This window comes from Lonchura striata, chromosome 21 (assembly GCF_050655825.1).
Source record: "Lonchura striata isolate lonStrDom1 chromosome 21, ASM5065582v1, whole genome shotgun sequence".
Classification (NCBI taxonomy): Eukaryota; Metazoa; Chordata; class Aves; order Passeriformes; family Estrildidae; genus Lonchura; species Lonchura striata.
Genome location: NC_140723.1, coordinates 7,390,978 through 7,405,063, shown reverse-complemented (window position 1 = coordinate 7,405,063; position 14,086 = coordinate 7,390,978). Strand labels below are relative to the sequence as shown.

Sequence of the window (14,086 nt, the reverse complement as noted above, 5' to 3'; positions counted from 1 at the left end):
TGCACAAGTATTTATGAGACAGGAGGGAAAATCAAGAGAAATTGGATTTAGTGTGATGAGATGACCTTTTTTTCCCATTTTTTTTTTGAAGGAGAGGTGAGTGACCCCTCCCCGGCAGCCCAAGCTCCCCTTCCCCGCTCCCCCTCCCCACGCCGAGGGACGAGGTCGGGGCGCCGACGTGTTTTGTATTTTTTAATAAAGTTCGTAATCCAATGGACACACAAAACAAAACTGCGCTGAGAAAAAAAATAAACCAAAAATAAACAAAAAAAAAAAAACCAAGTTCCATAAATTAATTAAGTGTTAGGGGAGGTGAGGGGGCCAGGGCAGAGTCTTTGTACAAGTGTATAACACTTCCACAGCTGATGAGACGAGGGGATGTTTAAATGAAGCGCACTTACAAATGAGTGACAATACAAAGTCTGAGTATGAAAATAAGATTTTTTTTCTCTGAAAACACATTTTTGGCACAGATTAAAAAAAAATGTATGTTGTGGGGATTTGATTTTTTTTTAAAGTCAGTATTATATATATTTATATATATTATATATATATTTATATATACACACACCCACTGAGTTCTGCATATCCCACCAGGAAGGAAAAAAGCTCTCCCTTTTGTTTTGTTGTTTGTTTTGTATTCTCTTGTTTTTCAGTGTAAACTGTACATCCCAGATGAAGAGAAGACGGCTGCAGCAGGGGCAGGTGGAGGAAGAGGAAGGTTCACATCCGGAAAAAATAATCCCCCCCAAGAGAAATAAACAACCCCAAAAGAAGGGAAAAAAAACCAACAAAAAACCCAACGAAACAACCAATAAAATAAAAAAATGACTGTGAAATGCTCCTTGACCCACAAATCTCAGCAGAGTCCCTGCGGAACGTCCACGGCGCGGTCAATGTGTGTCAAGACATCCAGAACGTCACAGCGTCTCCAACTGTGCAAAGTCCGAGTCACTAATTTAGTGCAAAGGCAGTTCAGGTTCTTTTTTATTTTTTTCCTTTTTTTTTTGTTAAAAAAAATAAGCCATCCTTTTCTCTTTTTTTTTTTTTTCTTTTTTGTGTATTTTTTTTCCCCAAAAAGGAGGCACGGGAACCCAAGCCCAGTCCACCTGCTGAGTGCATCAGTTGTCCATAAGCTAAAGCAACATGTAAACATCCAAGGTTTGATCGAGGCCGGTCGGGCAGGAGGCTGGTTTCTGGCAGCATATTTCTTGTTTCATAACCTTCTCTCCTTCTTCTGAATTAGTTTTATTTTAAAATTAACTTTCTGTGTGGTTTTTTTGTGGGCTTTTTTTTTTTTTTTTAAATTGTTGTTGTAGTTGTTTGTTTTTTTTTGCTGCAGGGCCTTGGAAAAATTAAAAAAAATTTAAAATTAAAATAATAAAAAGTCAGTAACTGGTAAACAGCTCATACCGACGCGATGACAATCATCAGGTGAGGAGAGATGTTGGAGATGCTGGCGAGGAGGTCGGGGGCCAGGCGGGACAGGTGGCTTTCCGAGAACTCGCAGGGTGGGAAGATCTGCAGAACGTAGGCAGGCTGCAGGGAGGGAAAAACCAAGGATCAGAGACAACCCACGCCCACAGAGGTTTAAAAATGAGACATTTTGGTGATGTTAGATCCTAAATCTTGTGTAAGAAAGAAGCTGTGGGTTTTGTTTCCCAGGTGGGGTGTTTTCCACACCACATGCTGATTTTGCTGGGAAAGGCAGAAAAATTCCCATTAATTATCATTTCAGTGGTGGCTCAGAGGGCTGGGCTCATTTTGGGCTCTTTACACCCAGAATTAAATTGCACACAGGTTAAAATGCAATCAGTGCAGCAACACACCTGGAATAAACCCTCCACTGCACCAAAGGCATTCTGCAAGAAAACACCAGCTGTCCTGGAAAAGTCAGGATATGGGGAAGAAACCAGGACTCCAGAGATAAAGAGCTGGGAAATGCATTTGGGAAATGCTTTTCAGCCCAAGATGATGAACTGGGAACACACCAAGCACACATTTGGGGTTCTTTTGGCTTTGGGGTCGCTTTCATAGATTCCATCAATGACTATATTGATCCATCAATAATTTGTGGATCCCATCAATAATTTAAGAACTCCATCCATGTGTTTGATGGGTGATGGAACTATGGGGGTTGTTTGAGCAATAACCCCAGGCAGCTCCAGCAGAAGCCTGAGCTGCCTGTGCCATTAGGGACGAGTTTGGTGTCCCTGTGGCACTGCAGGGGTGCTGTGCCCACACCTTTGGGATGGGTTTGGTGTCCCTGAGGCACTGCAGGGGTGTTCTGCCCACACCTTTGGGACTGGTTTGGTGTCCCTGTGGCACTGCAGGGGTGCTGTGCCTGCACCTTTGGGACTGGTTTGGTGTCCCTGTGGCACTGCAAAGGTGCTGTGCCCGTGCCTTTGGGATGGGTTTGGTGTCCCTGAGGCACTGCAGGGGTTCTGTGCCCGTGCCTTTGGGATGGGTTTGGTGTCCCTGTGGCACTGCAGGGGTGCTGTGCCCACACCTTTGGGACTGGTTTGGTGTCCCTGTGGCACTGCAGGGGTGCTGTGCCCACACCTTTGGGACTGGTTTGGTGTCCCTGTGGCACTGCAGGGGTGCTGTGCCCACACCTTTGGGACTGGTTTGGTGTCCCTGTGGCACTGCAGGGGTGCTGTGCCCGCGCCTTTGGGACTGGTTTGGTGTCCCTGTGGCACTGCAGGGGTGCTGTGCCCACAACTTTGGGACGGGTTTGGTGTCCCTGAGGCACTGCAGGGGTGTTGTGCCCACACCTTTGGGACTGGTTTGGTGTCCCTGAGGCACTGCAGGGGTGCTGTGCCCACACCTTTGGGACGGGTTTGGTGTCCCTGTGGCACTGCAGGGGTGCTGTGCCCACACCTTTGGGACTGGTTTGGTGTCCCTGAGGCACTGCAGGGGTTCTGTGCCCGTGCCTTTGGGACTGGTTTGGTGTCCCTGTGGGTATGTTCTGTGCCCGTACCTGGTTGGAGCCGGGGTTGGGGACGTTGATGATGCCTGCAGCCTGCTTGGCCTGCAGGTAACTGATGAAGGCGGCCTTGAGCGACTCCGTCTGACTGACCACGTCCTCCTGGTCCCGGCCGCAGGGCAGGGCCAGCAGCAGGCAGTAATCGCTCTCCACCTGCCAGGGAAGGACACGCTCAGGGAAATGCTGATGAGAGGGTGCTTTCCAGCCATCCCTCCACTATCCATAGGGGAAAATCCTCACTGTAAACTCCTTGAAGTTACAATTTGTACCCCAGAGAAGCTGTGGCTGCCCCATCCCCTGAAGTGTCCAAAGCCAGGGCCAGGCTGGACAGGGCCTGGAGCATTCCGGGATAGTGGAAGGTGTCCCTGCCCATGGCAGGGGGTGGGATGGGCTTTAAGGCCCCTCCAACCCAAAGCAGTCTGGGATTCTGTAATTCCAATACTTGCTGAGAGCTCAGCCATGGTGGAAAAGACTAAAAATGGATTTCCATGACCATCTGAACTCCCTATCATACTCAGGCACACTGAAGCCAGCAGGAGTTTGTCCCCAGGCTCAGGGTGACCTAAAGGTTTTTCCCTAAGTGCAGTGTAAGACTATTGCTCATCACCTGCAATCTGTGTTACACTCCATGGGTTGAAGGAATCAGTGTTGATACTAGGATCCCAAAACAGAATCATAGGGATCTCCTGGATTGGAAGGAATCCACAGGGATCAAGTCTAACTCAGGCCATGCACAGCATCCCAACAATCCCTCCTTGTGCATCCCTGAGAGCGGTGCCCAAACGCTCCTTGGGCTCTGGCAGCCTTGGGGCTGTGCCCATTCCCTGAGGAGCCCACATGACAGAGCCCAGGTTTTGGGGAGCCCTGGTGGCTGCCAGCCCCGCAGCTGGTGAGGCAGAGACTCCCAGACTGCAGCTCCGAGATTGCCAAGCTGCCTCGCTGCCCCAGCGCGGGCCCTCACCATCATCCTGCGCGCGACGCCCTCGAGCTGGGAGGCCTCGAGCCGCATGCGCTGCGCGATGCGCAGGGGGGGCCCTCCCTCGGGCGCCGGCAGCGACCGGTGCGCCAGGACGTTGTTCCCGGACACGAAGTGCAGCTGCACGGCCGCCGTGTCGTTCTTGAGAGCCAGCAGACCCTGCCAGACAATGGGGTATTTCTGGGAAGAGAGGGAGACAGTGTTACAGGCAAAGCAAGGAGAGAGGGATTGAAATGCCGAGCTGGCTGCCGCCCGTTCTTCCATCGGAGGTTTGAGGGCTCAGCAGAGACGTAGCACCAGATCAACCCTCCACAGGCAACGCTTGGGTTACATCCTGCTAAATCAGGAATTCAGCCCTTTTCCTTCCAGCTGGGTGGATCCCATCACCCCAATCCCTCAGCCGCCCACCCAGCACAAGGCTGTTCCTGAATGCTCTGTTCCCTTTTACAAATGGACAAATTGAGAAACAACAGAAGAACTGCTCGAGGTTATACGGGAGACATTTGGTGCTGAACACAACTCTCAGTTCCTTGTTGGTACCTGTTCCTCCCTCCTGCCTCCCTCCTCTTCCTCATTTTCTACACTTGAGAGAGTGGTTTCTCCTTTTTATTATTTAAATGAAATACAGCAACACTCTCCCCTGGCTATGAGAAAACACCTTCCAGGAAAATGCTGTAAAACTGACTTGGAACACTAAACATGGCTAAAATCCATCAGGGACAAAACAATCCAAAACCCAAACAATGGTTTTCCTGCATATGAAGTTTTTGATGCAAGAAAGGTCAGATTTGGTGCTATGGCTGAGACAGAACCAGGTAATTTCCCTCCGGATCAGGAGCACGACACTCACTGTCAGCAGCTGGACCATGTCCACAGGTCTCTGGGACACAGGGTGAGGGGATGGCTCCTGCTTGAGCGTGGACTGGGGCTCCGGGCGGCTGAGGGGCGGCCCCGAGGTCGTGGGGATGAACATGGATTGCTTGGGAACTGCCTGCGGCTGGTGCGGCGATGGAAGCTCCTGCTTCATGGAGATGGCGACGGGCGAGGGGTAGGAGGTCTGGCTCGTGTCCCCCTGTGCCCTCTGCAGGTGGATGTGGGGGTCCATCTGTGCCGTGTGCCTGTTCACAGGGCCGTGGTGACTCTGCTCCGGCCCTGCTGCCGACGGGCCCTTGGGATCCTGCGGGATCTGCGGGGTCTTGCTGCGGACTGGCTGGCTTGGGTGCGAGTGCTCGCCCTCCGGCAGACCCTGGGAAGGAGGCGGGGGGGAAGGAAAGATGTTTAGGCCGAGGGTGCATTATAAGGCTGCCACGACACCATTAAATTCCTGGTGGAGGCAGCTGTGACAGGCTCCCACTTCCAAGCCCATCTGAGCTGAAACCCCACTCCCCGAATCCTACCCCAAACCCATCCTTAGCCACACCATCCATCCAAGGATGTCTGAACCACGCACCACCTTGGTACTGACAATTCTCCCTGACACCACATACAGAAACCTGTGGGCAACTTCTCCCCTCCTGGGTGTGGCTCCAGAGGGATTCAGGAAATGGGTGGTTTTGGATTCCTCCAAGTAGCATTTGAACCCCATTTCCCAAAAGAAACAGCTCAAACCCCTCCAGATTCCAGGGAGACGGGTAAAGGGGTTTTCCTTCTCACCTGGGAAGGGGTCATGCTCCGGGAGGGCAGCCCGATGGGCGAGGCGCCCGGGAACTGCGGATGCCCGAGCTGTGCCGTGTGGTAATTCCTCATGTCGCCGTACACGGAGCGGTAATCGTGGAAGGAGCTCCCGGCGGGATGCATGATCTGCACCCCGTGTGGGACCACCACGGGCTGCGTCAGGGGCAGCCCGGGCAGCTGGCTGCCCGAGGGCACGCTGAGCAGCCGCGGCTCGCTGTGGGGAGAGTGGGCCATCTTGCCCTCCGAGGATTTGGGAGTCTCTTTCCCGGGCTGCGGGGTCTTACTGACAGGGGGGGTTTTGACGGCCCCTTCGGGCGTGCGGGATTGTCGCGTTTCCGAGTGGTGCTCGCCCACGGCGGCCATGTGCGGGTGCATGATCATCCTGACGTCCCGCGGGACGTTGTACTGCTCCAGCCGCAGGCTGCTGGGGTGCATGCGGTAGTCGGGCTGCATCACCAGCACGTCGGACTGCACCGGGGCCGGCCCGCGGCACACCGCGGTGTGGTGGAAGTGCAGCTCCTCCTCGGGGGGATGCTGGGAGGACAGCGGGGGCATGACGATGTCTCGGATGGGTGCTGGCTGGGGCGTGCTGGATCGCTGGGGTTTCATCTCCATCTGGGGTTGCAGAGCAGCTCGGGGGGAGTGGAGCGCTTCCGTGCGGATGCTGTAGGGAATGCCGGAGAGAGGAGGGGTGTTCATCCTCACCTCACCTTGGGATAGATGGCCCAGGGACACAGTCTGTGTTACGCTGTGGGGGGGCATGATAACAGATTGCTCGGGATGCATGCTGGATATGTACTGAGGAACGGGAATTCCCGGCGCCAGCATGACTGGGGTGCTGCTGGACAAAGCTGGGGATGAGGTACTGCCGGGATGACAGGCCCGGGGGAACGGCGACGGCGAGTGCCCGCTGGTACGCGGCGAGTGCGGCTCCTGTTTGGTGACCCCCAGGTGGGAGATGGCTCGGTCAGTCGGGGTGCTGGGGCCCGAGCTGACGTGGTTTGCTTCCGAGTGCATCTTCCCAGAGAGGGAAGGGTGGTGAGGACTAACCCCAGGACTCAGGTTGGAGGGTTGCAGAGTCTTTGTCTCCACTTTCAGAGAAGCTGGGTCAGACAGTTTTTTGTTCACGACCATCTGGTTATGGACCAGCACAGGTGGAGTGTTCACAGTCTGTGTCAGGACCTTGCCGGGCTGCGACGCCGGGGTCTGGACAGCAAGGTGGGACGAGTCGGGCTTGTCCAGCGCGGTGCGCTCCTGTTTGACGGAGGAGATGACGGGCGAGGTGTTGTAGGGCTGCGTTCCGAGTACCAGTGAAGAATGGGTGGAAACAGTCCCGTAGCCCGTCGAGGTCTGGGAGCCTTTCGGTGCTGGCTGGGATGGTGTGATAGGCTCCTGCTTAATCTGAGACTTGGATACAGACTGCTGGAACTCGATGTCCACAGCGCTGGCTGGGGGAATCTGGCTGATCTTGGCACTGATTCGCTGAGGGCCTTCTGTCTTCTGCCCTGAGTAACTCAGGAGCACCACACCCTCTGAGGTGTTTACCCTCAGCCCTGGACTGGACCCAGTCTCCACAGGCCTCTCCTCGATAATAGACATCGATCCTGGATGAAACCTGCTGTTATCATTTGTACTTGTCCTTTGTTTAAATTTTGGCGAGGGAGCATTGACAAGGCAGGTCTGGGTTTGGGGAGCTTGTTTCACCAAAGTGATCCTCGGAGCCTCCTCCAGATCCACGCTGTGGGGCATCCTGCTGATGACAGAAGTGGCTTTGGGAGCAATCACAGTGTTGACCTTTTCCTTCTCACTGAACACTGGCGCTTCGGCCACCGGTGGGTCCAGGGCGTTGGTGACAGGAACAGCCGGCTTCTCCTCGGAAACCGGCTTGATGGCCTCCACGGCAGGGTGGAGAGGTGCCTCCTCCAGGCATGGCGCGCTCACCGGCTCCGTGTGCGTCGTCGTCACGTGCGTGGAGGTTATGCTCGTCGCCGAGACGTATTTGGGCTCCATGAGTATCTTCCTCAAAGTGCTGGAGTTTGTGTCGATATCCGACGCCTTTGTGTCTGGTGGGAGAGCGGGCGGGGGCGTGGAACGGGCACGGGGCTCCTCGTGCCTGACCATCCACTCTGGCACTTTGGCAGCGCCGGAGTGAAGGGGGACGATGGCAGTGGGCACTGGGGTGGGCAGCTTGGCTGTTGCCGCAGGGACAGCAGGAAGGGCTGAGTTTGGGGCACTCGGTGGCGTGATGGCAGCGTTCTCCAGGGGCGACCGGATCTTGAATCCAGTCTGACTCCCCTCATCGAGGGGAACTGGCGGGGCACCCAGGTCCAGAGGAGCTGGAGCAGGCACCTTTGGAGAGGTGCTGCTCTCAGGGACAGCCTCATGTGCAGCCATGACATCAGCAGCCACAGCCTTGGTGACATCAGAAGCACTTGGCTCCATGGATGCTGTGGGTTTGATTTGCTTTTCCTCCTTTGAGGCCTCTTCAGGTTTTGTCTTTACTTCGTTGGCAGGGGGTGATTTGCTCTGCACCCTCTCCGGCTCAAAGGCGTTGACTTCGGTGGCATCGCCCTTCCTGCTTGTGCTCTTCTTGCGTTTCTGCCGCGTGGTTTTCGGGCGGCCCTTTTCTTTACGAGCAACTTCAGCCTCCTGCAAGGTCTCGGCCTCCTGGGCAGAGTTGGAAGATTCACTGAAGCTGACTTCAGACTCCTTGCTCTCAGTCTCCAATGCTGACGGGACAGAGCCAGGCACCGGCTGCACCACAGGCTCAACAGCAGCCTCGGTTTCTAGGATGTTGTTCACTGCCTGATCTGTCTCAGGCTCCATCTCCTCCCGAGGGGACTGCAGCACCAAGGGCTCTGTGGGGATTTCAGCCTCAGATTCAGCAGGATATGTTGGTGGTGCAGGGAAGCTTTCAGTCTCCCCAGAAATGTCATTGATGATGGAGCCGATGGCTGCTGCCAGCTCCGTTTCACTGGCCTGGTGTGCGGGTTTATCTGCCTCCTCCTCCTGACGGACTTCAGCCACATCTGTTGTTGGCTCTTTGTAGGCAGCAATTGTCGGAGGAGTTTCAGTGAGTTTTGCAATGTTCTCCACTGCCTGCTCGAGCTCAATCTGCTTTGCTAACTGGGCAGCCTCAGGCGACTGCTTGGGCTCCCGTGTCACCTCCTTTTCTATTTCTGGAAATGAATCTTCTACCTCATTCTTAGAGAAATGGGGTGGCAGGATGTCCTCTTTTGGAGGGCTCTTCATCTTGGGTGGTGACACTGCCGCTGGCTCTGCCTCCTCTTCGGTGGGCCGCAAGGCACCCTTGACTTCATCAACGTTGAGGCGTATTTCTACATTTTTGAGACACACGGATGCCTTGTCAACAACGGTTTTGGTATTTTTATACCTTCCCCTTTTGGATTTCGTAACCTTTTCTGGCACTGGCTTCTTCTCAGTGATCTCAACTGTGGGGATTTCTAGCTGATTTTTCTCCACATCCAGTTCCTTCCGATCACGTTTCTGCTCACTTGCTGCTGGCTCTTTCTCAGGGGCTTTCGCTTTATTGCTGTTGTCACTGATGCTTGATTCCTGACCGCTTCTTTCAGCAGCATCTTCGCATTCAGCTGTGGTATCAGCTTTTGTTTCGTTCTTCCCTTTCTTCCCCTGTTGGCTGGCAGCAGCTGACGTGTGAGTGTGCGTGAGCTTCTGGGATCTAGGAGACCTCCAACCCTCTGCAGGTTTAGGAGCTTCCACAGTATCTTTAGTTTCAGCCTCCTCCACCTCTTGTTGTACCGGTTCGGCCTTTATTGGAGAGATGTCTTCCTCTGGTTTACGTCGGGTTTTGGGAGGTCTTCCCCTCCTTGGGGTTGTGGGAACAGTTGTCACTGTTTCCTGTGGTTCCTTTTCCACTCTCTTCCTGGTGGACCTAGTGACCTCCATGGAGTCCTTCACCGGAGATGGGCCTTCGTTGTCCCCTGTGGTAGCATAGACTGACCTCACGTTTCTGCGCCTGGTCCGGCCTATTGACAAGCTCGGTTCCATATTTTCCGGCTCTGCAGCAGAACTTGGGGATTTAGCAGCATTCCTTGAAACCTTTTCTGCTTCCACTTTCAATTCAGAAAGCTTCTGGGTCTCCCCACGAGGAGAGCTCGACCTTTTCAGTTTCTCACGGTCAATTCTTTCGCTCTTCCTCGTGACAGGCTTTTCTGTGACATTAGCTGCAGCCGACTGCACGGGAGTCTTGGACCGTTTACTTTTGTAGGGCTTTTTATCTTTTACAACAACCGGAGGTTCCACTTCCATATCATTGTCGGAAACGGGCGGCAGGACCTCAGCAGTCACCTCCACCTTTTGACTCACACCAGCATCGCTGTTGGCAGAGGGTAGAGGATTTTCCTCTTTAGGTTCTGAAGCCTCATCTGACTTCAGAACTAGCTTAGGTGGAGGTGGAAGCAGCTGGGCAGCTTCAGGTTCTGGATCTACGTTGATGTCTGCATCGGAAAACGAGGCCCCAGGAGTGGGAGGTTTGGTATCCAAGTATGAAGGATGCTCTGCTGCCACAGCATCTTCCTCTGGTGCCAGGGTTGTAGCAACAATTTCTTTACTCGCTTCTATAACTGGCGGAGGCTCCGTTTGCTCAGGAGGTTCCATTTTGACAGGAGCAGCAAGGTCAGGAAAAGGTTTTTGTTCCTCTGCTGCAGCAGCAGGTTCAGAAGGTTTCTCTTCTTTGACAGAAGCTGGTTCCACCAGGATCTTTTCACTCACTATTTTCTCGGGAGTGATGGGAGCTGGTTCCTGTGGGAGGATGGTGACTGAAGAAGGACCAACAACTGAGGAAGGTTTTTGTTCTGTTTCTTTACTATCAGGAACCATTTCTGGTGTTTTCGGCCGGTTTTCTTTATCTTCCTGTTTCTCCACTTCTTTTGGCTTCTGATCTTTCTCCTTTTCTTTCTGCTGCATTCGTGTCAGCTCAACAAACCTACTGTGGAAGAGAACTACCGGCTCTTGCACCAAATCAGCCGTGCTGTTTGTCCCATCAGAGGAGGACTGTCTCCCATACAGCCTTCCAGAGATGAAGTCCAGATCATCATCCTTCCTCTCTAAATGCTGCAGGCGTTTGGAGTCCTGTTCAAAGATTGAACTGTGCAAAAACCGAGAAGCAAACAGTTCCTGCCGCTCTTGTTCCTCCTCTTTATGATCTTCTTTCTTATCATCCAGTTTTCCACCTTCGGAATCGGTTCTGATTTTTTTCTTTTTCATATACCAGGATGGAATAGGTCTTGGAGCAGAGTCAACCTTTTCTTTGTCTTTATTGTTTCTGAAACTAGCAAATCTTGAATCCCAGTCTAGAAAGGACCAGTTTTCCTCTCTGGAGGAAGAGAGGGATTTAGCCCTTTCAAGCAAGGCCTTTGTGTCAGGTGTGATTGTCTTGTCCAATGCAAAAGAGTAGAATTTGTTTCTTTCTAAGGAACTGGACTGGAGTCTTTCCTCTCTTTCACGGAACTTCTCTTCTCTGTCCCTTAATAAAAAAGACAACCTGGAACTCTCTAACAAGGCTTTTGGGGAATGGGGTTTGTTTTCGCCATCGTCATCTGAATCTGAAGGCACCTCCCCAGGTTCCAGGTCTCGGACAGACCGTTTCCGTATACTGTCTCTTTTCACAATGCTGCTTGGAAAGCTGATATCGACTCTCCCAGGCTCTTGTTTCACTTGGGTTTCCCACCTACTTGAGTCTTCCTCAGAACTCAGCACAGAGAGTTTTATTTTAGCCATTTCTGCCATCTGTTCCCTTCTGCTGGAATCATAAGGATTGAATTTTAGTGAGTCCTCCCTCACAGTCATGTTGGAGTATGAAAGACCCTTTTCTTCTATTTTAGGTGACTCTTTGGTTTCCTTCAATGGCATTAACCTTGGAGAATCGAGAGTGTCATCATCTTCATGGAACGGGAAGTGCCTGATGCTTGGGGAACAGGACATCCTTTCGGAGTCCTCACTCACCTGACGAGAACTTCTGTAGTTCCTTTCTCTCTTAGTGCTGATTTCAAAGTCAAACTGGTCAGTCTTTTTCCTTTTACTTGGTGGAGAGTCATCGGTGACGTCTTGTGGAGGCTTTCCCACCTCGTGAACCAGACTCCGCTTTTCATACTCATCCACATCTTTCTTTGGACTGCCAAACTTCTCCGACTTCGCTATCTCCATTTCCAGCTGCTGTTTCAACCTGCGACTCTGCTCCATCTGCTTTCGGTAGCTCTGTGTGTGGTCGATGTCGATGCTGATTTTCTCCTCTGTGTCAGCTGACTGAGGTTTCTCTTGGCCAAGTTTATGGTCTGGTGTTTCTTCAGGAAGGCTGGTGTAGTTCTTCCTTGTGTCCTCTCTCTCTGTTCCCTGCTCGTCCAGCAGCTGTACCTGTTTATGCTGGGGTTTTCCTGGGTTCAGTTTTTTAGGAGGGAGTTCCTGAACTTCCACTGGTTCCTCAGGTGCCTCCATGAGCCTTGCCTGCAGATCCAGGGTGGGGCGCATGCCAATCCCACCAACATTAAGAGTGTCCTGGATTTCTTTGGGACTAGTAACAGGAATAAGTCTTTCCAGTTTGAGTTTTTTAGATTCCCTTTTAAGCATCTCTTTCCTCAGGGGTTTTCTCTCTGATTCTCCTTCCCTTAACACTGGTGCTTCTCTAGATGATGCCGCTGCATCAAGCTGCTTTTTCAAAACCACGCGTCCATCCTCCTCATCTTGACTGCTCCGTTTTACATCCAGTTTTTGCCTGTCGGGTTTTGGATTTGCATCGGCAAAACGCCTTTTACGAGCCTCCAATTTGTCTAAATCCACTGCGTTGGCCCCCTCAGAAGTTTGCTCTGTCTTCAAGTGCTTTTTGGGTTTCATTTTTCCCTCCTTGTCCACCACTTCGATGTGACTGGCAAGGGCTTTCTCCTTCTGTACCTTGGTTCTGACAGGTTCTAGTTTAGACTGCTCAGACTTGGCTTGCTCAGCCTGGGATGTCTGGGTTTTCTGTTCAAGCAGTGGGGATTTCAGAGTGTCGTTATCCAGCTTTGCCCTCAGTTTCTCCAGCGCAGGCTGATCGATCACCTTCCCCTCCTTTTCCTTCACACGGGTCAGCACAACACAGGGCATCAGTTCCAGGCGGTTCTTTGCTGTCCCTTCTTTGTCACCCCTCTCTTTACTTTGTTTACTGTTGCCCTTCAGTTTTTCTGGGCTGGGCTCTCTCTCATTCTCCTGATCAGTTTCCGAGGACTGAGAGCTGGGCGAATGGATTTTTGCTTTTCGTTTCTGCTTATCTGTTTTCTCCTTTTCTATTTTTTCCAGCTTTTCCTTCCTCACCAAGCGCTTCTCCTTGTCCACCCTCTCCTGCTCGAAAACACGCTCTTTCTCCACTTTCTCATTTTTTGCGTATCGTTCCACGCGGGCTTTGTCCAGCTTGTCGTATCGTGGAGGAGACAGCGAGCTGCAGCTGCCGCTGCGATCTGAGGACCTGCTGTAAATCCTCCTCTCCGAGTCGCTCTGCAGCCGTTCCGACTGCGAGGGGGACGCGCCGGGGCTCTGCGGGCGCCGGGAGTGCGTCGGGCTCTGGCTCCGCTCGATCGGTCTCCGCTCGTGGTCTCTGTCCCGATCGGATTCGAACCGTTCCCTCTCCCTCTCCCTCTCCCGTTGCCTGTAGCTGTACTCCCTGATGTCCTGCTCGTACGGATCTCCCCGGTAATCCCGGTACTCGCGAGGGTCGTCGTAGTATCGTGGGTCGTAGTAGTCTCCTTGGTAGGGATCCCACTCAGCATAGAATTCTCTGCCCCGAGCTGGGTATTCCCGCCGAGGATCCTCGGGATACGTCCCTGGGGTCCGAACGGTCTCGTAGTAAGTACGGTCAGGGGCGTATTCGTAGGATCCTCTTCGCTCGTCTCTGCTAAACATAAGAATAAACAGATTCTAGCTCTCCTTCTCAACCAGTGTACTCTGTTACCATAGATTTTTCTTATGTAAAGAAACCGTTTTCTGGTCTTTTTTCCTACGTGCATCAAGGCAGCTGCACACAGAGGTTTGGCAAGGAATCTGTGTGCCGTGGACTGAATACTTTTGTTAACTTATCAAATACCAAATGTACTTCATGGGTAATGTCATAACAGCTCTTCCAAGTATTGTTTCACCACCCTCACTCCTTTGTTTTTGTCAAATTCAAACCTTGTATAAAACGAAGGAAAAAACAACACAACACCTGTGCACCCACAAAGGCTGGCAGGGTGAAGACACCTCCTTATCCAGAACCTGAGACCTTCATTTGACTCTGAAAACATGAGTCAAATCAGAGTTCAGGCATGGAATCTCTCCATTACTAAGCAGCAAAGTGATGGTAAGATTTCTTTAAAAATCCTAAGCCCTGCAAGTGATCTTTTAATTCCCAAATTTGCTCTTTCACTGCATCTGACTTCCTGGCATTGCCTGTTTACAGTAAA

The 14,086-nt window shown here is 52.3% G+C and overlaps 1 protein-coding gene across 9 annotated transcripts in view; it reads right to left on the bottom strand.

The window, feature by feature from the left end:
* Positions 1–423: 423 nt before the first annotated feature.
* SPEN (spen family transcriptional repressor) overlaps positions 424–14,086 on the bottom strand; it is a 66,561-nt gene continuing 52,898 nt past the window's right edge. For 7 of the 9 annotated variants that reach the window (XM_021537850.4, XM_085558421.1, XM_085558423.1 and 4 more), the window contains 5 exons: positions 5,616–13,539; positions 4,813–5,208; positions 3,948–4,142; positions 2,981–3,139; positions 424–1,539 (listed from right to left, as the gene is read on the bottom strand). In XM_021537850.4, the coding sequence (XP_021393525.1) occupies positions 1,408–1,539; positions 2,981–3,139; positions 3,948–4,142; positions 4,813–5,208; positions 5,616–13,539 (8,806 nt within the window). In that variant the 3' untranslated portion in view covers positions 424–1,407. The remainder of the gene's footprint in view (positions 1,540–2,980; positions 3,140–3,947; positions 4,143–4,812; positions 5,209–5,615; positions 13,540–14,086) is intronic. The other 2 variants (XM_085558424.1, XM_021537849.4) reach the window with 1 other exon arrangement.